This window comes from Mobula hypostoma, chromosome 7 (genome assembly GCF_963921235.1).
Source record: "Mobula hypostoma chromosome 7, sMobHyp1.1, whole genome shotgun sequence".
NCBI classification, from domain to species: domain Eukaryota; kingdom Metazoa; phylum Chordata; class Chondrichthyes; order Myliobatiformes; family Myliobatidae; genus Mobula; species Mobula hypostoma.
Window position 1 is genome coordinate 166198592 of NC_086103.1, and position 24370 is coordinate 166222961.

The 24370-nt window shown below is 42.8% G+C and overlaps 2 protein-coding genes across 3 annotated transcripts in view; one reads left to right on the top strand and one right to left on the bottom strand.

Annotated features, from left to right (window-relative positions):
- The window catches only part of gabra5 (gamma-aminobutyric acid type A receptor subunit alpha5), an 86246-nt gene extending 80620 nt beyond the window's left edge, over positions 1 to 5626 (top strand). For both annotated transcript variants that reach the window (XM_063052931.1, XM_063052932.1), the window contains exon 11: positions 5029 to 5626. In XM_063052931.1, coding sequence (XP_062909001.1) covers positions 5029 to 5322 — 294 coding nt within the window. In that variant the 3' untranslated portion in view covers positions 5323 to 5626. The remainder of the gene's footprint in view (positions 1 to 5028) is intronic.
- Positions 1 to 24370, bottom strand: part of gabrb3 (gamma-aminobutyric acid type A receptor subunit beta3) — a 729956-nt gene that overhangs the window by 637615 nt on the left and 67971 nt on the right. The gene's annotated exons all lie outside the window — the stretch shown is intronic.

Here is a 24370-nt window from a genome sequence, read left to right on the forward strand (position 1 = left end):
ACAGCAGCGGGAATTGAACAAGGATAAGTGCCAGGAGGGAGATCAGTGGGGAGGGATGGGGGGGATGAATGGACAAGGGAGTCACGTAGGAAGCGATCCCTGTGAAAAGCAGAGGGGGGGGGGAGGGAAAGATGTGCTTAGTGGTGGGATCCCATTGGAGGTGGTGGAAGTTACGGAGAATTATATGTTGGACCCGGAGGCTGGTGGGGTGGTAGGTGAGGACCAGGGGAACCCTATTCCTGGTGGGGTGGCGGGAGGATGGAGTGAGAGCAGATGTACGTGAAAGTGGGGGAGATAGTAGTAGTCGTAGTCATAGTCATAGTCATACTTTATTGATCCCAGGGGAAATCGGTTTTCGTTTTCGTTGGATGCGTTGAGAGCAGAGTTGATGGTGGAGGAAGGGCATGAAATGGGGGAGCCCACTGATCTCCCTCCTGGCACTTATCCGTGTAAGCGGAACAAGTGCTACACATGCCCTTACACTTCCTCCCTCACCACCATTCAGGGCCCCAGACAGTCCTACCAGGTGAGGCGACACTTCACCTGTGAGTCGGCTGGGGTGATATACTGCGTCCGGTGCTCCCGATGTGGCCTTCTATATATTGGCGAGACCCGACGCAGACTGGGAAATCATTTCGCTGAACACCTACGCTCTGTCCGCCAGAGAAAGCAGGATCTTCCAGTGGCCACACATTTTAATTCCACGTCCCATTCCCATTCTGATATGTCTATCCACAGCCTCCTCTACTGTAAAGATGAAGCCACACTCAGGCTGGAGGAACAACACCTTATATTCCGTCTGGGTAGCCTCCAACCTGATGGCATGAACATTGACTTCTCAAACTTCTGCTAATGCCCCACCTCCCCTTCGTACCCCATCCATTATTTCTCTCTCTCCTTTCTCTCCCTCTGTCCCCCTCACTATACCCCTTGCCCATCCTCTGCGTTTTTTCCCCCCTCCCCCTTTTCTTTCTCCCTAGGCCTCCTGTCCCATGATCCTCTCATATCCCCTTTGCCAATCACCTGTCCAGCTCTTGGCTCCATCCCTCCCCCTCCTGTCTTCTTCTATCATTTCGGATCTTCCCCTCCCCCTCCCACTTTCAAACCTCTTACTAGCTCTTCTTTCAGTTAGTCCTGACGAAGGGTCTCGGCCCGAAACGTCGACTGTACCTCTTCCTAGAGATGCTGCCTGGCCTGTTGTGTTCACCAGCAACTTTTATGTGTGTTGCTTGAAATTCCAGTATCTGCAGATTTCCTCGTGTTTGCGAAATGAAACATCAATACAGCTAGTCTGTTAGAGACCAGAGTCAGAAAAATTATATCACCAAACCCTTGCACATATATCAAATTCCTTTCTTTGTTATTTTGACAGAGGCATTAACCTATTTATAATGACTAACTGGTTTAATGCTTCAGTGAAAATCAATGAGAGAGCAAAAATGTTAGCACTTTCAGAGTAGCTTCACCAGCAGTCAATACTAACCTGTGTTTTACTCATCATTCTGAACTGAGTCAGCACTATAATTGTTGTGAAATGACATTTCATTGACAATATATTTGAAATTAGTCACAAATTTATGACAATTCTATTGAGACCCTGTTACAAACTGCAGCTTTGTAGATAGTCAATGATAATTGTATTTTCACTTACATTGTACATCATTGGAATCAAGCTCTCTGCCTTTGAATAAAGATGCTAAGGCCAGAAGACATAGGAGCAGAATTAGGCCATTTGGTCCTTTCAGTTTGCTCCACTATTCAATCATGGCTGATTTATTATCCACTCTCCTGTTTTCTCCACATAACCTTTGATGCCCTTACTGATCAAGAACCCATCAACCTCCATGTTACATATACCCAAAGATTTGGCCTCCACAGCCATCTGTGATAATGAATCCCACAGATTCATCACCCTCTGGCTAAAGAAATTCCTCCTTATCTTGGTTCTAAGGGGATGTCATTCTATTGGGAGGCTTTGTTCTCTGGTCCTAGACTCCCCTACACGAGGAAACATCTTCTCCACATGAACACTAACTAGGCCTTTCAATATTCAATAGGTTTCAATGAGGTCCCCCCACTTATTCTTCTAAACTCCAGCAAGTACAGGCCCAGAGCCATCAAATGCTCCTCATGTGTTAACTCTTTTGTTCCCAGGATCATTCTTGTGAACCTCCTCTCGATCCTCTCCATTGCCAGCACACCCTTTCTTACAGAAGGGGCCCAAATTTTCTCGTGATACTCCAAGTGCGATTAAGATTAAAGATCATTAAAGTCTATAAAATGAGATTATTTGTGCCATGGGGCAATCACAAATTTATTTGTTTATAGCTCCTATATAAGGTGACAAGCCTCATTGGAGATTCTTCTCCAATTACTCTACTATAAAGAATACAACTTAAATGTGAATAATATGCAACATTGCCAATTCTTGCAGTTTTGTCAAGGATATATTAATTTAACACCAATAGTTGCTCAAGCTGTCAAGTCTTCTTTCACAAGTCTCTTAAATTTGTCAGGTCAGCTTTTTTAAACTATGCTCCTAAACTGAGGAAGTCAATACTTAAAACTATAAGGAATGCAGAGTCAGTTGACACTTTTAAACACTGGCCTAAATCTATTTAGCTTTGCTTTTGACAAACTTAATTTTGTCTTTTATTTTTATACTTGGACTTAATACCATTGTAAAGCACTTTGAAATACACCACCTGTATGAAATGTGCTCTTTAAATAAGTTATTATTATTGTTAATAGTTCAATGTACTCCTTAGAGGAAAAGAGAGATTCCGGTATTTTATTCTCAAGAACCCTTCAGATTAATAATGCTGGGAACTACCTTCATTACTTACCAATTTACTAATGTAAACAACATTAGATAAACAGTGAGTAAATAAACAGACAATGTACAAATGTGTCATGAGGCCAGTGTCTGATCATGCACTTCAATCAAAGCACTTTGCAAATAGTAGCTCTCTGTAACAGTTCACCTTCAGAATTCTCTTCCTCAAAGCCTTTGAATATTTTTAAATTAGATGTACTGTAGATCAGCAAGTTGGCAGGATAGGGGTAAAGGATTACCAAAGATGGACATCTGGCACTTAATTCATTAACTGGATTTAAATGCCTCAGTTGCCATATTAGGTTCTGAACATAACAACTGAAGACTTAAAACTATCCATTCCATTTCCTGTAGAGCTGTCCACCATTTCTGGGCTGCCTGCAGGTTTGTTTTCAACATGTAAGAGGAATTTGGTTAAGTGCATGGATGGGAGGGGTACGGAGGGCGATGGTCCGGGTGTGGGTAGATAAGACTAGGCAGAATAACAGTTTGGCATGGCCGAGATGGGCCAAAACGCCTGTTTCTGTATTGTACTATTCTATGGCTCTATATCATGAATAGGGAACTAGTGTATCAATCAGATCATGAATAACCTTATTAAATAGTGTAGTGGTTGAATTCCATATTCATATATTCATAAATATTTTAATGTAAACTTTTATTCTCCATGTTGCTTCAGCTTTACAGGGTGTGGAATAACAGTGAACTAGATGGCTAACTTTACGTCTTGTGGTGTTAAGTTCAAATCCCATTACGGCATCTAAGATATTTCAATTCAGTTGTTAGAGTAAGTGCTAGAATTAAAGTTAATATCAGTAAATGCAACTGTGAAATTAATGGACTGTTGTAAAACAAAAACTAACTGGTTCATTAGGGGAGAAAATGTGATTTCTTTTGCTTAGCTTGTGTGGCAACAGCAACGGAACAAAGAGATTGGCCAAACAATTTGTCGTCTTCATCCCCATTATGTGCATGATGTCACTGAATTCAATGTAATTCATATTCAGAAGATGAATTCAATACATGTACATTGCTACAATGCAGGGAAAAGTCTCAATTATGTTGTTTTAACAAGTACAAATATCCTGATTAACTTCATATTGATTTCAGATTTGTGTTCAATTAAATATTGCACTCAGAATCCCACACTGATCTGATATTATCAGACTTCCCTGCTGGCTCTTTGGAGCCTGATGGAAGAGTTGAAGCCAGGGGCTCTGGGAATTGCCCTCTGGTACCTTACTTGCTCTGTGCAAACAGATTAGTGGTGATAATTGTAAAGCTCACTATAAACTCAAAACCTAGCGCTTCCAGGGAAATCTCAAGTCCTCCCCATAGTGTAGTACTTTGGATTGTACACAGAATGCTGTGCAGATAAGTTTAGTCATATCATAGAAAATGTAATTTTCAAGCATGGCTTCTCCTCATTGCAAATTTTGCCATTGTTAAGTGGAAAGACTTTTTATTGCTGCCTGAAAACTATATTCAGCTGCAATTGAGGAAAGGGGGGGGTGGGGGTGGGGGATGGGCTGTTTGACGCACAATGGCTGGGTATCTCGCCTTTTTGGAACAAGTGCAGAAATGCTCAATAATTCTGAATCGGGACCACGCCAGATCACTAGTTTCAATCTTCAGAGACTATTGGTGTGCACTCAGGGAATTATGTCAGGTCTTAATTTCTTGAAGGCCTTGTTCCCACAAATCCTGTACCATAGATGGCTCGTTAGAAGACTTCATCCGTTCCAAACAAGAGAGCCATTCTTGCCACTCATTTCCTCCTCTCTCCTTATAACTCCAGCACCTCAGTCACTTTTGCACACTTTGAGGATGAGGGGTCTTGATATGGTGGAAATTAAGATATTTCCTTGTGACTGAGAATGCAGAACAAGGTGGTCACTGTTTAAAAATAAGGGGTCACCTATTTACGGAAGAGATAAATCATTTTTGTTTTTGCCTGAGGTATTGGAACACTTCAAAGGGCAGTGGAAGAAGAGTTTTTGGATGTTTTCAGGGCAGATGTGGTATGATTCTCAACGTACAACCAAGTGAATGACTGTCAGGGGCGGCTAGGAGTGCACAGATTAGATTAAGGTCAGGTTAACAGTGATTTTATTTGAACAGCCTCAGTTCAGCTCCAAGCCAAGTAAACATTGCAGACTTGTAATTTCAACGTCACTTTGCTTATTTTCCAGAAAAAGGACACCTTGGCAAAAAACATGAACAATGCATATGCCATCGGGGGAATGACCTACACCCCAAACATTACAAAGGAGCCTGTCATACCCAGCATCTCAAAGAGCACGACTGTGCAAATGAAGGCAGAGGAAAAGGCCGCTGAAAGTAAAAAAACTTACAACAGCGTCAGCAAAATTGACAAAATGGCCAGAGTTGTGTTTCCAGTCTTCTTTGGAATTTTCAATTTAGTTTACTGGGCAACTTATCTGAACAGAGAGCCAGTTATAAAAGAAGCCATTACTCCAAATTAACTGCTCAGAGAAGTTACTGTAGAGTATTCAATCTGCTGACCCTATCCCTCGACACTGATGTAAGCAGGGAAGATTTTAAGCGCCTGACACTTTTATACTGTATGATTATGGAAAATATTTCAGACCTTTTTTTCATATTTCTTGCATGTCACAAGCACATACCAGATTTCCTTTGACAGTTTCCAGATTTAACAGCAAATGAAACCAGGGCACAGCAATTACTTTGAGAATGCTGCAATTCAAAAAAAAACACAATGATACTGAACTCCGATTTTTGTGTATGCTGGCTGAAAATAAAATACTGGAAATACTTATGGAATTCTGTGGCTTGATATGACAGTTTCCTTCGAAACTGATCTTCTTTTTATTACTACCTGTTACACCGTTGGTCCTCAGGGCAGCAAGGAAGGTCCTCCATCTCTGGTGGTGTTCAGGGATTCATTCATCGTGGCTGTAGCTTCTTGTCGGTTTTCATTACTGTCAGCCATACAAGTCCCAGGTAGAGGCTCAGGAATACCAGCACCTTCAGATGTAGAAGGATTCTTCACTGCTGTTTCCTTAGGAATTTTGTTTTATCAGTCAGGGTGGATAGCCCTGGGCTGAACCCCTGAACCTGGTGGACCACTCCTAGTCTGTCCTCGAACATTTGACCTGTTTGGCATGGAAGACTCTACCAAGAGCCAAAGCAGAAAACCCTGACTCCAGACAACATAGCTCTCCAGGTTGTTGAGGCATGCAAGCCTCTAAACCATGACAAGGTTGTGGTCTTTGTGGAAGATGAAAATAATCAGATGCACTGACAATGAATTCTCCTCTCCCCGACTTGCCCGTTGCGCCCCCCCCGCACCTCTCACCTGAATCCACCAATCACCCATTAGCTCTTCTCCACCCTTTCCCTGCATATTTTCATATTAGCTATTTCAAAAGTTCAAGTTCAAATTTCAAAGTACATTTATTAACAAAGTATGTATGCATTATACAACCTTGAGATTTGTCTCCTAACAGGCAGCCACGAAAGAAAGAAACCCAAAATAACCCACACATCAGACTATCAAACGCCCAATGTGCAGAGAGGAAACAAACATCATGTCTATAAAAAAAGAACCCATATGCACAATAAAAGAATCCATTGAAAGAGACCGTTGAACCCCGAATGCAGAGAAAACAATAACTGCAAGCAATAGCTTTCTGAACTGAAGTCCACAAAGAGAGTCCATTAAATCAGCGTAGTTCAGCACAGAGCCCAGTCGTCATGGAGCAGTGATCTGAACCAGCACATCCCTTGTCCCAGGCTCTGTCACCTCGACCTTTTCAATCTGGCTGATGCCTGAACCTCTATCCAAATATCAGGTTTAGTCGCCTTGATACGCTCTGTGGCCAGGACACCGCCACCTCAATTCAGCCTGTACCAGTCCTTTCCGATTTGGCACAGTGCTTAAGTCTCCATGCAAATATTGAGTTCGGTCAAATTGGTACGCTCCGGTGCCTGGACCTTGCCGACTCGACTCGGCCTGTTACTGATCTCTTCGATTCAGCACGGCACTTAAAACGATGGAACGTCGGGTCTTCCTTGCTCTCAGCCCCTCTGTCTGTTCTCTTCATGTCAGATGAAGGGACTTGACCAAAAGCATTGACTGTCCATTTCCCACCACACATGCTACCTGATCTGCTGAGTTCCTCCAGTTTTTTCATGGGTTGCTCCAGATTCCAGCATCTGCAGTCCCTTGGGTCTGATAACAAAGCTGCTAAATGTGGTTCTTAGCATGGAATAGGGGTTCCTAACCTTTTATATGCCATGGACCAAAACCATAAAGGAAGAGATCCATGAACCCCAGATTCAGAAAATAGAAGAATGTGTGGGAGGATTGCACAGGGAGTATAATAGATGGCTGTCCCTAACAGAACTGAAATGGCTTTTGAAGAAGTGTATAAAGTCAAGTCAGAGAAAAAATTGTACTTATATTGCATAGCAACACATTACCCAGAAAAAGGAGATTAAGCTGTTTTTAACAGCTCCATAATTTCACATTGTGAGAGAAACTCCTTTGTCCCACCCATTTCCCTCCTGCACCTTCTCAACTACCTAGAGTAATTTGTTTCTCTCTCCGTGGAGGCAAAGAGGGGGTCAAAGATTTGGATTGAGCCCCTGCAATGTGACTGTGTGCATATGGCAGATAGCCAGTATAAAGAGGCGAGAGGGAGGGATGAAGCAAGGGCTGGTAGACGATTGGTTGAAACCATTGAGGTGGGAGGATGATAGACCAATGGAGCCAGATGAGAAAGGGGTGGGTGGCATGGAAGTTGTAGCTGACAGGAAGAGGACGCTGGGTAGTTGGTGGAAACAGATAAAGGAAAACTGAACGGGCATAATGTGCCAGGTGGGGCAAGGGAAGTGAAGGTGGAGACCTCCAGAGGCTGGAAGGTGATAAGTTGAAATGTATGAAGGAGAGATGATGGACAGATAGAACCAGAAGGGGAATGGGACAGGAGATATAGCCCAAGAGGGGTGTGGGGGGAGAAGAACCTAGGTGGATTGGTATGTGGGTGATAGGCAGGTGGAACTAGTGGTGATGAATCATGGTATTAGGGTGGTTGGGATGGGAAGGACAAATGAAAAATGTGTACTTTTCATGTAATGAAAAAGCTGGAAATAGATGAGAGAGAACTTCAGGGACCAATAGGAGTAAGTAAGGAAGACGGGTGACTTGGGCCACTGAAATTGGAAAATTCAATGCTGTGGAGGACAGATACCTTGATGTGGAATGGGAAGGAGAGTTACAACTTAAAGACTCAAGATGGCCATTGTGGACACACTGCAACTACTCTGCTTGAGGTTACCTGGTCAGCAATTGGTCATGCTGAGATAGAGGAGACCACATTGAGAGCATCAAATGCAATAGATGAGGTTGGAGGAAGTGCATATAAATCTCTCCCTTATATAGAAAGGTGGCTTAGGCCTCCGGATGGTGGTGGTGAAGGAGGAGGTGCAAGGACAAGTGTTGCATCTCCTGTCATTACAAGGGGAAGTGCCAGTGGATGGGATGGCTGGGAAGGGATGAATGGACCAGGAGGTCATAGAACATTACAGCACAGTAAATTGGCCCACAAACGCATGCCAACCTTTTAATCTAACCCTTCCCTCCTACTTAGCCCTCCATTTTTCTATCATCCATCTGCCTGTCTAAGAGTTCCTTAAATGACACTAATGTATCTGTCTCTACCGTCACCCCTTGCAGGACATTCCATTCACCCACCACACTCTCTGTAAAGGACTTACCTCTGACATTCCCCTTATACTTTCCTCCAATCACCTTAAAATTATGCCCTCTCTTATTATCCATTTCCACCCTGGGAAAATGTCTCTGGCTGTCCACTCAAAATATGCTTCTTATCATCTATGAGGTCACATCTCATCCTCCTTTGCTCCAAAAAGACAAGCCCTAACTCACTCTACCTTTCTTCATAAGCTATGCTCTCTAGTCCAGGCAGCATTCTAGTAAGTCTCCTCTGCACACTCTCCAGAGCTTCCACATCCTTCCTAGAATGGGTCTTAGAGCGATCAGGAAGAGGTGAAGTTGTGATTGAAACCCCATTGCACAGCAACGTTTTACCCAGACAAAGGAGGTTAAGTTGTTTTAAACTGCTCCATTATTTCACATTATGAGAGGAACTCCCTCGTCCCATCCATTGCCCGCATGCATCTTCTCTGTTACCTAGAGTAACTTGTAACTCTCTCCATGAAGGCAAAGAAGTGGTCAAAGATTTGGAATGAGATACTGCAACACGGCTCTGGGCATATGGCAGATAGCCAGTATAAAGAGGTGAGAGGGAGTGTGAAGCAAGGGCTGGTAGATGATTGGAAGAAACCATTGAGGTAGGAGGATGATGGACAAATGGAGACAGGTGAGAAATGGTGAGGAATCATGTCATCCTGGATGAGGAGGCAAGTAGGTGAAAGATGAGGACCAATGGAACTCTTTCTCTCTTCTGTCTGGGCAAGGGATAGGATGGGTGGTAGAGGGAAATGACGGAAACAGACATCTAGGAAATGGAAGACATGCATGTGAAGACTCCATCAACTATGTACAATAGAGGGGAAGCCAGATTTCTTGAAAGAGGAGGACTTTTTAGATGTCCTCAAATGGAAAGCTTCATCAATCAATGAGAGAAGGAGATGGTGTTCCTACAAGAGACAGGGTGAGAGGAGGCAGTTGTGGGAATCATCGAGTTTATAAGCAGATAACAGCGTCTAGTTTGTACCCTGAGATGGAGACCGAGAGATCCAGGAAATGGAGAGGAGCCAGAAATGATCCATGTGAATTTGAGGTGGTCTACAAAAGGTAATAAAATTAAGAGGTTTTCAGAATGCATGCAGCAGAAATAATAAAGGGTTATGAGGAGAAAGTGTGAGACTAGGGTTGCGAGTAATCAGCCAGGATTGAATGGTGGAGCAGAATTGATGGGCCATATGGCCTTATTCTGCTCCTATAATCTTACGGTCTTCAATAACCAGGACAGGATAAAATCTATAGCTTTGCCAGGAACATATTATAACTTTGTGCCCACGCTGTGTGACTGTGCATTTGAAGCAAGGTGCCATTTAGCAGAGGAGGAGGCAGAAATAGCTGAAAGCCACTTCCAATCAGAAAAAAAATTGAAGATCAATCACTCATTGGTTGGACATTCATTGAATTCTCAAATCCCATCCCTGCCTTAAAGCCCAGGATAATGTCACCCTGTAAGCTAGGAGGTTATGTTGTAATTTATAAGACACTGGTAATGCAGCACTTGGAGACTGTGTTCAGTTTTGGTCACACTGCTACAGGAAAGATGCTATTAAACTGGAAAGCATGCAGTGTTGCCAGGATTCAAGGGCCTGAGTTATAGAGAGAAATTGGATAGGTTAGGAGTGTAGGAGACTCGGAGATACTCTTATAGATGTGTAAAAAATCATGCGAGGTGAATGAATGTAATAAAATTTAGAAGTTCTGACAGTGCATGAAGTAGCAACAATGCAGGGTTATGAGGAGAGAGGTTATAAGGCTATGGGCCAAACACTGACAGATGAGACTTCTTGGATGGTATGGACTGGTTGGGGCAAAGAGCCTGCTTCCACATGTGACATGCCGTAATATTCCAAGTTCTATGTTCTGTGGCTCTATCTATCTGGAATTAAATTTACATCTTGCTGGTTCACCAAAGGAATTTGGGAACTGTATTAAAATGAAGTGTAGCTATTTTGCCTCTCCCCTCTTGTTCCGTGCTTGTGGTGTAACTGTTTCCCCGGCGACCCTGCCATGTGACAGCGCAGAGTGCACGCTTGTCTTTGTTTCAGCTCCCTTGTAATGTGTGCTGTTAGAAAGGTGAGGCAAGCCAGGAATCAACTTGCAGCTCATCAGTGCAAGTTGGGATGACCGCAATTCTGTTCCCCTCTCTCTCTCTCTGATCTGTGAGATGTCATTGCGACTTCTATCAGAAACTCTGGTTCAACATTCCGCAACTTGTCATTTCCAAAATACTTAAAATTTAGTTGGATAGACCATACAACAGCACAACACAGGAGAATGCCCTCCAGCTCGCTAGGTTATGCTGAACTAACTACATTAGTCATCAAATGTCCAACTGAATGAATCCCTTCGGCCTACACGAAGTCCATATCCTTCCATTTTTGCACTTTCAGGTGCCTAAGAACCTCTTGAACATCCCGACTGTATTTGCCCCCAACCACACAAGGAAGAGCATTCCAGGCATCCATCAGTTTGTGCATAAAAAAATATTGCCCTGGATATCTCCTTTGGACTTATGTACCCCTTCCTTACCTTACGTGCATAGCTTGTTATCAATTATTTCAACGCTGGGAAAAAAGATACTGGTTGGCAACTCTATCTACACCTCTCATAATCTTATAAACCTCTATCGCAAGGATTCCCAACCTTTTTTTATGCATTGGACCAATACTACTAAGCAAGGGGACAATGGATCCCAGGTTGAGAACACCTTGCTCCATCAGATCTCCCCTCAACTTCCTCTGCTCCATAAAGAAAATAACCCAAGTTTGTCCAACCTCTCCTTTTAGCACATGCCCTCTGATCTAGGCAGCTTCCTGGTAACCCTCTCCTCTCCAAAGCCTCCACATCCATCCTATATTGGGACAAGCAGAACAGAATGGAATGGTATGTTGGTGCAAAACCGTTACCCTGTTTGTTCCTGCTCTATTTTCCAAGCTTTATTGTGAAATGAACAGGGAATGACACTGATACAAACTTTAGCCTATCATTGAGATCGGTTCACGCTGCCTTCTTTCATATGATAGAAATGTTACAACTGAAGCTACACCCCATTGGAAGCTCTTTCCAGACTTGAGTGAAGAACTTTTCCCTCAGATTCCCCTTAAATATTTCACTTTTCAGCTGACACCTCTGACCTTTAGTTCTGGTCTTACCCAACCTGAGGGAATAAAGCCTGCAAGCATTCAGTCTATCGATACGCCTCATATACCTTTTTCTCCCTTTCTCCTGTGCTCCAGGGAGTAAAGATGTACCATTTGGGATATTATTTAAGCCTTCTATAAGGTATTTTAATTTAATTTCCATTAAAACACTGTAAATGACATGAAAATATGAGAACATGCTTAATCTTCTGGAGTCGAGAGTCATACAGTATTGATCAGGTCTTTTCGTGCTCTCAAGTGCCAGTTTACACCTAATGTAATGTCATTATATTCTCCCATAACCCCAACAACTCAGTGCAGATTTTGCCATTTACCTATATAATAAGGGCAATTAAACTAGCAATCTGCATGTCATAGGCATGTGGGAATAAACTGGAGCACTCAAAAGCAGTCCATGGAGTCACAGGGAAAGTGTACAAACTCCAGTCAGTCAGCATTAGATCAGGACTGAAAGTGGATGGTTGGAGCTGTATGTCCGTGAGATAGGCTCCTAGGCCTTCACTGCTTCCCTTACACAGTACTCAATGTACACTGGCCCCAACCATGCAAATTGTTGATCTGGATGCATCTGATTGGCAGTTTTACATAGTCATAGTCATACTTTATTGATCCCGAGGGAAACTGGGTTTCATTACAGTTGCACCAACCAAGAATAGAGTATAAATATAGCAATATAAAACCATAAATAATTAAATAATAATATGCAAATTATGCCAGATGGAAATAAGTCCAGGACCAGCCTATTGGCTCAGGGTGCCTGACCCTCCAAGGGAGGAGTTGTAAAGTTTGATGGCCACAGGCAGGAATGACTTTCTATGACGCTCTGTGCTGCATCTCGGTGGAATGAGTCTCTGGCTGAATGTACTCCTGTGCCCAACCAGTACATTATGTAGTGGATGGGAGACATTGTCCAAGATGATTTTATGAAATCAGATCAACCCTATGATTATCTTGGAAACCTCTTTAACTAAGTGGAAAGAGACGTTGCTGGAATTGTTTATGAAACAGAATCAGTGGCACTGAACAACGGTGATAGAACATAAAACATAGAACACTACATCACAATACAGGCCCTTTGGCCCATAATGTTGTGCCGAAATTTTAATTTACTCCATGATTAATCTAATCCTTCCCTCCAACATAGCTCTGCATTTTTCTATCTTCCATATGCCTATCTAAAAGTGTCTTAAATGTCCCTAATGTTCTGCAGGTTGGCGGGGTAGAGATAAGTCTCTACCAAAGGAGGTGAAAGGCATGCCTTCCCTGCTAGCCTGCAGGTCACCATTGGGCAAGGTGTATCACCTGCTTAGCCCCCTGATCAGAGTCTCTTGAAACCATGGGAGCAGGTGGTGGATGGTCGTATGAGCAGCTGATGTATATCACAAGTCCTGGTTAGGCAACCATTGATGCCAGGCAGACAATCGCTGAAGAGTATTGATAATAGTTGGGGTCACCCGTCTTGTAAAGATGCTGCCCAGAAGAAGTCAATGGCAAACCACTTCTGTAGAAAAATTGACCAAGAACAAACATGGTAAAAAGGCCATGATCACCTACATCATATGACATGGTACATAATAATAATGATGATAGATTTACCTGCCTCCACCTGCAATCCCTAGCAGGGCATTCCATGCACCACCACTCTGTGCAGAAATCTTAATTCTGACACCTCCCCCCACTTTTCTCCAATCACCTTAAAATTATGCTTCCTTGTAGCATCTATTTCTACTGTGGGGAAAATTTCTCCGGCTCTCCATTTGATCTTTGCTTCTTATCATCATCTTATACACCACTCATTCTCCTTCATCCAAAGAGAAATATCCCAGCTCACTCAACCTACCCTCGAAAGACCCATTCCCTCATCCAGGCAGCATCCTGGTAAATCTCCTCTGCACCTTCTCTAAAGTTTCCACGTACTTCCTGTAATGAGGTGATCAGAACTGAACACAATATTCCAAGTTTGGTTAAACTAATGTTTTATAGGGCTGCAACATTAACACGTGACTCTCAAATCTCACCCCTCAACTAATGAAGAATGTGCCTTCTGAAATATCCCAGCAACTTGCTCAGCAACTTTGAGTGATCGATGGATGCAGACCCCAAGATCCCTCTGTTCCTGCACACTGCAAGGAATCCTATATCTTGCATCCTGCCTTCATCTTTGACCTTCCAAAGTGTATCACCTCTGATGTGCAGAATCTATCTGGATCTGTGTAAGCAAACGAACTGTAAAGGGAAGAAGCCACAGATAATTTGTTAAAAAGACCCCCTTTTTATAGCAGCCCATAACCATGCTCTCCTTGAGCAGTTTTCATTGATTGTAACAGTGCTTCTTCAAGTCTAAATCTGACTGCAGGACCATTATTACTGATGCTTACTCCCCCTACAAAATGGTGGAGAGTTTTCCTCTGAAAAAGGCTGCAAAATATCCAGCTATTACAATACACTTGCAAGCCCACACATTTAATCTCCTGTTTCTGTAACCCCTAAGCACCTACACCCCTATTTATCTCTGCAATCCCTCCAGCCCCTATACTCTTCCCCATCTCCGTAAACCTCTCTAGCAAGTAAGCAATCTAAATGTGCTCAAGCTGCAAGTATCTTCAAGACCCTAGCCTCAGGAGAAATATTAAATATCTATTTTTGAATGCTGAGGAAAGGAAATGCTGAAAAACAACTGGAAAGTTAGGAAAGGAATAACCTGAGATTAACCCGGCCAGGCATGGGCTATTTGAACCATCAATTGTTCAGCTATTGTGATTAGAATAAAAAACAAGGATTCCTTTTGTAATAAAAGGAGATTCTAATTTTGTCACTCTTTGCTGCACAGTGAAGAACATCACCTGTGTGTTTCAATTAAACAAAACAATACGACAGCAGTCAAAGAGACATATTGTGGTGCTGTAAGCTTGCCAAAGTCTATTGAAAGCAATTGTGAACAATAATGTGAGTGATGTGTCTTTTGCATTCAGCTGCTGTTCAAGCAAAAGACAGATTTACATACCAACACAGCACTCAGAACCTTATTTGACGGAAATATTTTAAGTCCTATCCTTTGACAGTTGAGGAAAATGCTTGTCAGGATTAATTTTATATAAATATTTTAGATCGCCAAGTACTAAAACTCATAATCACTTTGTTTGCCTTTAATTTCAGTTCTAATTGCTTTGTATTAATTTTGATACTAACTAAAGGGAAATGCGTTACTGCCATATGCTTCAGTGATCTTGTGACAAGAGAGCCGTGATAATTACTGACCCTAGAAGTGACCTCAGATGATAAAACTCATCAATATATCACCACTGGGGCCAATATGTCATCTATTGCATGCTTAAGTAATAACACAATTCTCTAACCCATTAAGACACTTAAGCACGTACAGTCAAATAATGTATTTCCTAATTATATTAATTGATGCAGTCAATTTCCATGTTTAATAATCGGTGGACTTAACATTGTCAGGTACAGTGTTTGCAGTGCACAATGGAAGCAGACCCTTAAATAACTGATCTATAAATTAACAATTTAAAATATTCTGTAATATTAAAGGATTTGAATCAATCAAAATAAATTTGTTGTCAATGTACGTATATGTCACCATATACTACCTTGAGATTTATTTTCTTGCAGGCATTCACAGAAAAATAAGGAAGTACAATAGAATTTATGAAAATCTATAATTAAATAAAGACTAACAAGCATCCAATATGGATACGAAGAGAAACCGTGCAAATATATAAAATAAGAATAATGAAATAAGATAAATAAATAATAAATTCAATAAGGAATAAGGAATAAAATAAATTCAAGATTCAAGATTGTTTAATATAATTTCCAGTTCAGAAGTGTAAGGAGAACAAAATAATTGTTTCTCCAAATCTGACGCATCACAGTAAAATTTACAAAAGTTAAAGAACAAATAAGAGTAAGTTAAAAAAAAGCAATAAATATAAATATATAACATAGTTTATATAGATAGATTGATTGTATGTCAATAAATTGAGGTTTGGCTGTATATAAGGTGATTGACAGGAGATATTAAAGTAGTAGTGGAGTTGATCAGCCTTACTGCTTGGGAAAAGTAACTGTTTTTGAGTTTGGTGGTCCTGACATGAATGCTAGTAGCCTCCACCCTGATGGGAGAGGGATATACCGTCCATGAGCAGGGTGGGTGGGATCTTTTGTGATGTTACTGCCCCTTCCAATATATCACAGTATATCCTTGATGAGGGGTAGGCTAGTGCCGGTGATGTGCTGGGCAGACGTGACTACCTGTTGGAGAGCCTTACTCTCTGCTGCAGTGCAGTTTCCATACGAAGCAGTGATGCAGCAAGTTAGGATGCTCGCTACTGTGCAACTATAAAATAATGGTGAGAATGAATGTGTAAAATCCAGCTGTCTTCAGCCTCCTCAGAAAGCAGAGGCATTGATGAGTTTTCCTCACCGTGTAGGATGTGTTGTGGGACCTTGAGAGTTTGTGTGTGATGTGCACTCCGGAGAGTTAGAAACTGTTTGCAGTTTCCACTGCTGTGCTGTTGATGTAAAGGGGGCGGGGGCTTAAATGCTGCAAATTCTCCTGAAGCATCTTTTTTGTTCTCACTAAGGAAAAGATTATTTTATCTGGCACCAGGCCTCAAGCTCTTCCACCTCCTCTATGTAGACTGTCTCATCTTTGTTGGTGATGAGCCCCACCACTGTCGTGTCATTGCAAACTTGACAATGTGATTGCTCGGGTGTTTGTCCATGCAGTCAAACAGGGACCGTGAACAGAGAGTACAGCGTCCCTGGGGGGCACATATGTTGGTGATGTTGGGGAGGGAGGAGCAGGTGTGCATCCTGACTATCTGAGGTGTGTTGGTTAGGAAGTTCAACACCCTGTGTATTTACATAAAAATTGCTGGTGAACGCAGCAGGCCAGGCAGCATCTCTAGGAAGAGGTACAGTCGATGTTTCAGGCCAAGACCCTTCGTCAGGACTTACTGAAGGAAGAGTGAGTAAGAGATTTGAAAGTTGGAGGGGGAGGGGGAGATGCAAAATGATAGGAGAAGACAGGAGGGGGAGGGATGGAGCCAAGAGCTAGACAGGTGATTGGCAAAAGGGATACGAGAGGATCATGGGACAGGAGGTCCGGGAAGAAAGACAAGGGGGTGGGGGGGAACCCAGAGGATGGGCAAGGGGTATATTCAGAGGGACAGAGGGAGAAAAAGGAGAGTGAGAGAAAGAATGTGTGTATAAAAATAAATAACAGATGGGGTACGAGGGGGAGGTGGGGCATTAGTGGAAGTTAGAGAAGTCGATGTTCATGCCATCAGGTTGGAGGCTACCCAGACGGAATATAAGGTGTTGTTCCTCCAACCCGAGTGTGGCTTCATCTTTCCAGTAGAGGAGGCCGTGGATAGACATGTCAGAATGGGAATGGGATGTGGAATCAAAATGTGTGGCCACTGGGAGATCCTGCTTTCTCTGGCGGACAGAGCGTAGGTGTTCAGCAAAGCGGTCTCCCAGTCTGCGTCGGGTCTCGCCAATATATAAAAGGCCACATCGGGAGCACCGGACGCAGCATATCACCCCAGCCGACTCACAGGTGAAGTGTCGCCTCACCTGGAAGGACTGTTTGGGGCCCTGAATGGTGGTAAGGGAGGAAGTGTAAGGGCATGTGTAGCACTTATTCTGCTTACACGGATAAGTGCCAGGAGGGAGATCAGTGGGGAGGGATGGGGGGGGGCAAATGGACAAGGGAGTCGCGTAGGGAGCGATCCCTACGGAAAGCAGAGGGGGGGGAAGGGAAAGATGTGCTTAGTGGTGGGATCCCGTTGGAGGTGGCGGAGGACCTGGAGGCTGGTGGGGTGGTAGGTGAGGACCAGGGGAACCTTATTCCTAGTGGGGTGGCGGGAGGATGGAGTGAGAGCAGATGTACGTGAAATGGGGGAGATGCGTTTAAGAGCAGAGTTGATAGTGGAGGAAGGGAAGCCCCTTTCTTTAAAAAAGGAGGACACCTCCCTCGTCCTAGAATGAAAAGCCTCATCCTGAGAGCAGATGCGGCAGAGACGGAGGAATTGCGAGAAGGGGATGGCGTTTTTGCAAGAGACAGGGCGAGAAGAGGAATAGTCCAGATAGCTGTGAGAGTCAGTACAGTAGAGGAGGCCGTGGATAGACATGTCAGAATGGGAATGGGATGTGGAATTAAAATGTGTGGCCACTGGGAGATCCCCAAACAGTCCTTCCAGGTGAGGCGACACTTCACCTGTGAGTCGGCTGGGGTGATCCCCAAACAGTCCTTCCAGGTGAGGTGACACTTCACTTGTGAGTCGGCTGGGGTGATCCCCAAACAGTCCTTCCAGGTGAGGCGACACTTCACCTGTGAGTCAGCTGGGATGATATACTGCGTCTGGTGCTCCCGATGTGGCCTTTTATATATTGGCGAGACCCGACGCAGACTGGGAGACCGCTTTGCTGAACACCTACGCTCTGTCCGCCAGAGAAAGCAGGATCTCCCAGTGGCCACACATTTTAATTCCACATCCCATTCCCATTCTGACATGTCTATCCACGGCCTCCTCTACTGTAAAGATGAAGCCACACTCAGGTTGGAGGAACAACACCTTATATTCCGTCTGGGTAGCCTCCAACCTGATGGAATGAACATCAACTTCTCTAACTTTCGCTAATGCCCCACCTCCCCCTTGTACCCCATCTGTTATTTATTTTTATACACACATTCTTTCTCTCACTCTCCTTTTTCTCCCTCTGTCCCTCTGAATATATCCCTTGCCCATCCTCTGGGTTCCCCCCCCCTTGTCTTTCTTCCCGGACCTCCTGTCCCATGATCCTCTCGTATCCCTTTTGCCTATCACCTGTCCAGCTCTTGGCTCCATCCCTCCCCCTCCTGTCTTCTCCTATCATTTTGGATCTCCCCCTCCCCCTCCAACTTTCAAATCTCTTACTCACTCTTCCTTCAGTTAGTCCTAACGAAGGGTCTCGGCCTGAAACGTCGACTGTACCTCTTCCTAGAGATGCTGCCTGGCCTGCTGCGTTCACCAGCAACTTTGATGTGTGTTGCTTGAATTTCCAGCATCTGCAGAATTCCCGTTGTTTACCCTGTGTATTTAGATCAAGGAGTAGGAGTTTGCTCACCAGGGCCTGCAGGACAACTGTGTTGAATGCTGAACTAAAATTCAGAAATAGCATTGTGACTTACAGTAAGCATCCTTGTCAGGACCAGGTGCAAGACAAATGCTATAGCAGTTTGGTCGGTAAGCATATTGGTAAGTATCCAATATGGCAGGAGTATTGTTTTTGATATGGGCCATTATCACCCATTCAAAGTACTTCATGATGATTGTCATCAAAGCCACCGGAGGATGGTCATTTAATTCTGAAAGTGAGAGCTCTTTGGAACAATGATAATGGTGGTTGATTCGAAGCATGTGGGACAGCAGCCTGGATGAGTGAAGTGTTGAAGAAGTTCCGGAAGACGTCAGCGAGCTGGTGTGCACACTCCTTGAGTACTTGGCCTGGGATGCTGTCTGGCCCAGCCACCTTTTGGGATGTGACCCTCTGCAGAGACCTTCTCATGTCTACTGCTGTTACAGATGGTGGTTGCTGACCAGGGAGGTGTAGTTGCTCTCATGGCTGGCATTGTGTTGCACGCTATGAAAGATGCATAAAAACTGAGCATCAGGAGGGAGGAGTCACTGGTACGCTGTTTCTCCATGTGTAGTCAGTAATGCCTTTGATGGCCAGTCATATACACTGGAGATTGTTAAGAGACATGTGTTTCTGAATTTTTGTGCATAGGCTGTCTTTACCCTCTTGGTGCCTAAGATGAGGTTCTCCTGGATGCTCTGAGAGCGGTTCTGTAACCAGACTTGAAGACAGTGTACCAGACTGTTAGAAGGGAATGCACCTCCCCAGTCAGCCATGGCTTCTGGCTGATTGTAAAATAAATAATTCAACATAAGATGGTAAGATATAGGAGCAGAATTAGGCCATTTGGCACATCAAGTATGCTCCGCCATTTCATCATGGCTGGTGATCCAATTTTTCCTCAGCCTCAATCTCCTGCCTTACCCATGTATCCCTTCATCCCATGACCAGTCAAGAATCTATCAACCTCAGCCTTCAATATTTATATAAACTTGGCATTCACAGCTGCCAGTGGCAATGATTCCACAGATTCACCACTCACTAAAGAAATTCCTCCTCATCTCCATTCTTAAAGGACACCCCTCTATTCTGAGGCTGTGTCCTCAAGTCTTAGACTCTCCTTCCATAGGAAGCATCTTCTCCACATCACTCTATCATGGTCTTTTACCATTCAATAGCTTTCAATGAGGTCATGCCTCATCCTTCTGAACTCCAGTGAATACAGGCCTGGAGCCATCAAACACTTTTCATGTGACAATCCTTTCAATCCTGGAATCATTTTCATGAAGCTCCTTTGAACCCTCTGAAGTTTCAGCAAATTCCTTCTAAGATAAAGGGCCCAAAATTGCTCACAGTACTCCAAGTAAGGCCTCACCAGTGCTTTATAAAGTCTCAATATTGCATCCTTGCTTTTATATTTTAGTTCTTTTGAAATGAATGCTAACATTGCATTTGCCTTCCTCACCACAGACTCAACCTGCAAGCTAACCTTTAGAGAATCCTGCGCAAGGACTCCCAAGTCCCTTTGCACCTCTGTTTTTTGTATTTTCTCTCCATTTAGAAAATAGTCAACCCTTTCATTTCTTCCACCAAAGTGTGTGACCATATGCTTCCTAACATTGTATTCCATCTGCCAGATATTTGCCCATTCTTCTAATTTGTCTAAGTCCTTCTGTAGTATCTCAAAACTATCAGCTCCTCTACCTATCATCGTATCGTCTGCAAACTTTTCAACAAAGCCAGCAATTCCATCATCCAAATCATTGACATATAACGTAAAAATAATTGTTCCCAACACAGACCCCTGTGGAACACCGCTAGTCACCGGCAGCCAGCCAAAAAATCCTTCCTTTATCCCCACTTTTTGCCTCCTGCCAATCAACCACTGCTTTATCCATGCTAGAATCTTTTCTGTAATATCATAGGCTTGTAGCTTGTTAAGCAGCCTCACGTGTAACAACTTCGCAAAAGCCTTCTGAAAATCTTTTTGAAGAGTAGAGTGACATTTGCAATTTTCCCGTCTTATAGAAACATTCCAGAATCTAGTGATTCTTGAAAGATCATTACTAATGCCTCCACAATCCTTTCAGAACTCTGAGGTGTACACCATCTGGTCCAGGTAACTTATCTGCCTTCAGACATTTCAGTTTCCCAAGAACCTTCTCCCTGGTAATGGTAACTTTACACACTTCATGACCCCTGACATCTGGAACTGCCACCATACTGCTCATGTCTTCTGCAGTGAAAATTGATGCAAGATACTTATTCAGTTCATCTGTGATTTCCTTGCCCCCATTATTACCTCTCCAGCATCGTTTTCCATTGGTCCAATATCTACTCTTGCCTCTCTTTTACACTTTATTCATCTGAAGAAACTTTTGGTATCTTTGGTATTTTTAGTATTTTTAATATAATTGGCTAGGATAACTTCGTTTCCATCTTTGCCTTCTTAATATCTTTTTTTAGTTGCCTTCTGTTGGTATTTGAAAGCTTCCCAATTCTCTAACTTCCCACTAATTTTTGTTCTATTATATGCCCTCTCTTTGGATTTTATGTTGGCTTTGACTTCTCTTGTTAGCCATGGTTGGGTCATCTTGCCTTTAGAATTCTTCTTCCCTGTTGGGATGTATATATCCTATAACTTCCAAGTTGCTTCCGGAAATTCCCTCTATTGCTGATCTTTCTTCATCCCTGCTAGTGTTCTTTTCCAATCAATTCTGGACAAATCCTCTCTCATGCCTCTCTAATTCCTTTTGGCCAACTGTAATACTGATACATCTGACTTTAGCTTCTCCTTCTCAGATTTCAGGGTGAATTTGATTATATTATGATCACTTGACCCTAAGGGTTCTTTTACCTCACATTCTCAAATCAACTCTGGTTCATTGCACAACACACAATCCAAAACAGCTGATCCCTAAGAGGCTCAACCATGAGCTGCTGTTAAAAAAAAAACAGCTCATAGGCATTCTGGAAACTCCCCCTCTTGGAATGCAGAACCAACCTGATTTTCCCAATCTATCTGCATATTGAAATCCCCCATGACTATTGTAACATTGCTCTTTTGGTCTGCATTTTCTATCTCATGAATGCTGGACGAGCTCAACAAGTCAAGGAGCATCTACTGAAGGAATCAAGAGTTGACGTTTTGGTCCAAGACCCTTCAGCAGGACTCTCGGTCTGAAGCATCGATTGTTTACTCCTTAACATAGATTCTGCCTGACCTGCTGAGTTCCTCCAGCATTTTGTGCATGTTACTCTGGATTCCCAGCATCTACAGAATCCCTTGTATGTGTAATACAAAATGAGCTGTAAGGTCCTTGAAATTCTCTGATTGAAGATTTGGTGCTCGAATTTAAATAGGATTAAGTAAAGATTTACAGTGAGAAGTGACAAGACAACACTGATCTGGGAGATGTCACTGGATGCAGGAATGAGCTTTGGAACCCCAAATTAAAAATATCGATATTTGGTTAAAATTAAAGGCAGCTAAGGAAGAGTCTTTCATGCCAAGTCTGTGCATAATGGTGACAAATTTAATATTGAGAGGATGCAAAATAGTTTAAGATAATAGAACAAAAGCTCCTGAGTCCCATTTGACATCTTGGATGAACTGTGCTTGACTTGCTTTTCCCAGAATTGCTGACTTAATGAAATATTCAAAGGTTAGCTTTATTGTCTTATGTACATCGAAACATACAGCGAAATGCATCAGAGATGTGCTGCAAGCAGCCCAGAAGCACTGTTCCCTCGAAGCTGTACTGAAATCCTCCCGAGCACAAAGGTTTTGTCACCACATGGCTCGAATTGGACGCAGCTAAAAAAAGTTTACATAATATGAAATATTTTCTTTATTGTATTGAATTCTATTATACCATTCAATTAACAAATAAAATGTAAAGTGGGTGATCTTTCAGTTTTCATTCTAAACATTCATAGAAGGCATGTTACAAAAAAAACTATGTTTAATGTGCCATGCTCTTTTCAGTCCATGTAACAGTTTCCTGCTCAGAGCAATGGTTGGTCCACACAGCTATATAAAAAAAAATTAGAGGGAACATTGCCCACCAATCATGATACTTATCTATGCTAATATTTGATTTTATGGCGAGTGATGGTTATATGAAACAAGCTGCCTGATGAGGTCTTTCTGCTCCAGAGGATGTGGCTGTGTCTGTGCTATGTGACTCTCTCCATTATGTAGTTGAATTCATGTGTGATCTTCCCTGTGGGGTACTGATATCTGAAAAAAAAAACTGAGGTAGGTTCCCTTGAGGGACTTCCTGGTTATTGTCTGTGCTTCTGGTGGAAGAAGCATAAAAACTCCAGAGTTAAATTAGCAAATTACACAATTTTAGAACCTTGTTGAAGAATGTTCTGGAGCCAACAGGTCCAAAGTACACATGACCCTGACCTGTTTCTGTATGACACTCTGACTTATGAATGCGATAAACTCTGTTCCATAGAAACACTCCAGTAATTTGGTCACATGCATACCCACCCCTCTCCACTATCTATTAGGAGCATGGGCAAAGAAGTGGCAGATGCCATACAGTGTCGGGAAGTGTAAGGTCATTCACTTTGGTAGGAGAAATAAAAGGGTAGATTATTTTCCAAATGGAGAGAAAATTCAAAAAACTGAGATTTGGGATTTGGGAGTCCTTGTGTAGGATTCCCTAAAGGTTAATTGCAGGGTGAGTCAATGGTGAGGAAGGCACATCCGTGTTAGCATTCATTTCAAGAGGACTAGAATATAAAAGTAAGGCTTTATAAAGCACTGGTGAGCAGTTTTGAGCCTCTTATCTAAGAAAAGACTCACTGACATTGGACAGTGTTCAAAAGAGGTTCACGAGAATGATTCCAAGATTGAAAGACTTGTCATATGAAGAGAGTTTTAGGGCTCTGGGCCTGTACTTACTGGAATTCAAAAGAATAAGGGGTGACCTCATTGAAGCCTATTGAATTTTGAAAGGCCTCTACAGAGTAGATGTAGAAAGGGTGCTTCCTATGATGGTGGAGTCTAAGTCTAGAGAACGCAGTCTCAGAATAGGGTGGCGTCATTTTAGACCGGAGAAGAAGAGAAAATTCTTTGGCCAGAGAGTGGTGAATCTGTGGAATTCGTTGCCACAGCTGGCTGTGGAGGCCTAGTCAGTGGCCATATTTAAGGTAGAGGTTGAAAGATTCTTGGTTAGTCATGGCATGAAAGGTTACAGGGAGAACGCAGAAAATTGGGGCTGAGAAGGTAAATAGATCAGCCATGGTGAAATGGAGAGGAGATTTGAAGGGCCAAATGGACTAATTCTGCTGCTATATCTTATGGTCTTATGGTTTTATAAACTCTGTTCCATAGCAACTATTTCTAATCCCCTCCATGAGAAATATGTGATGCTGAACTTTGGTATTGGTATTAATTTGTCATTATCATATGCAGCAAAACACAATAACAAAACT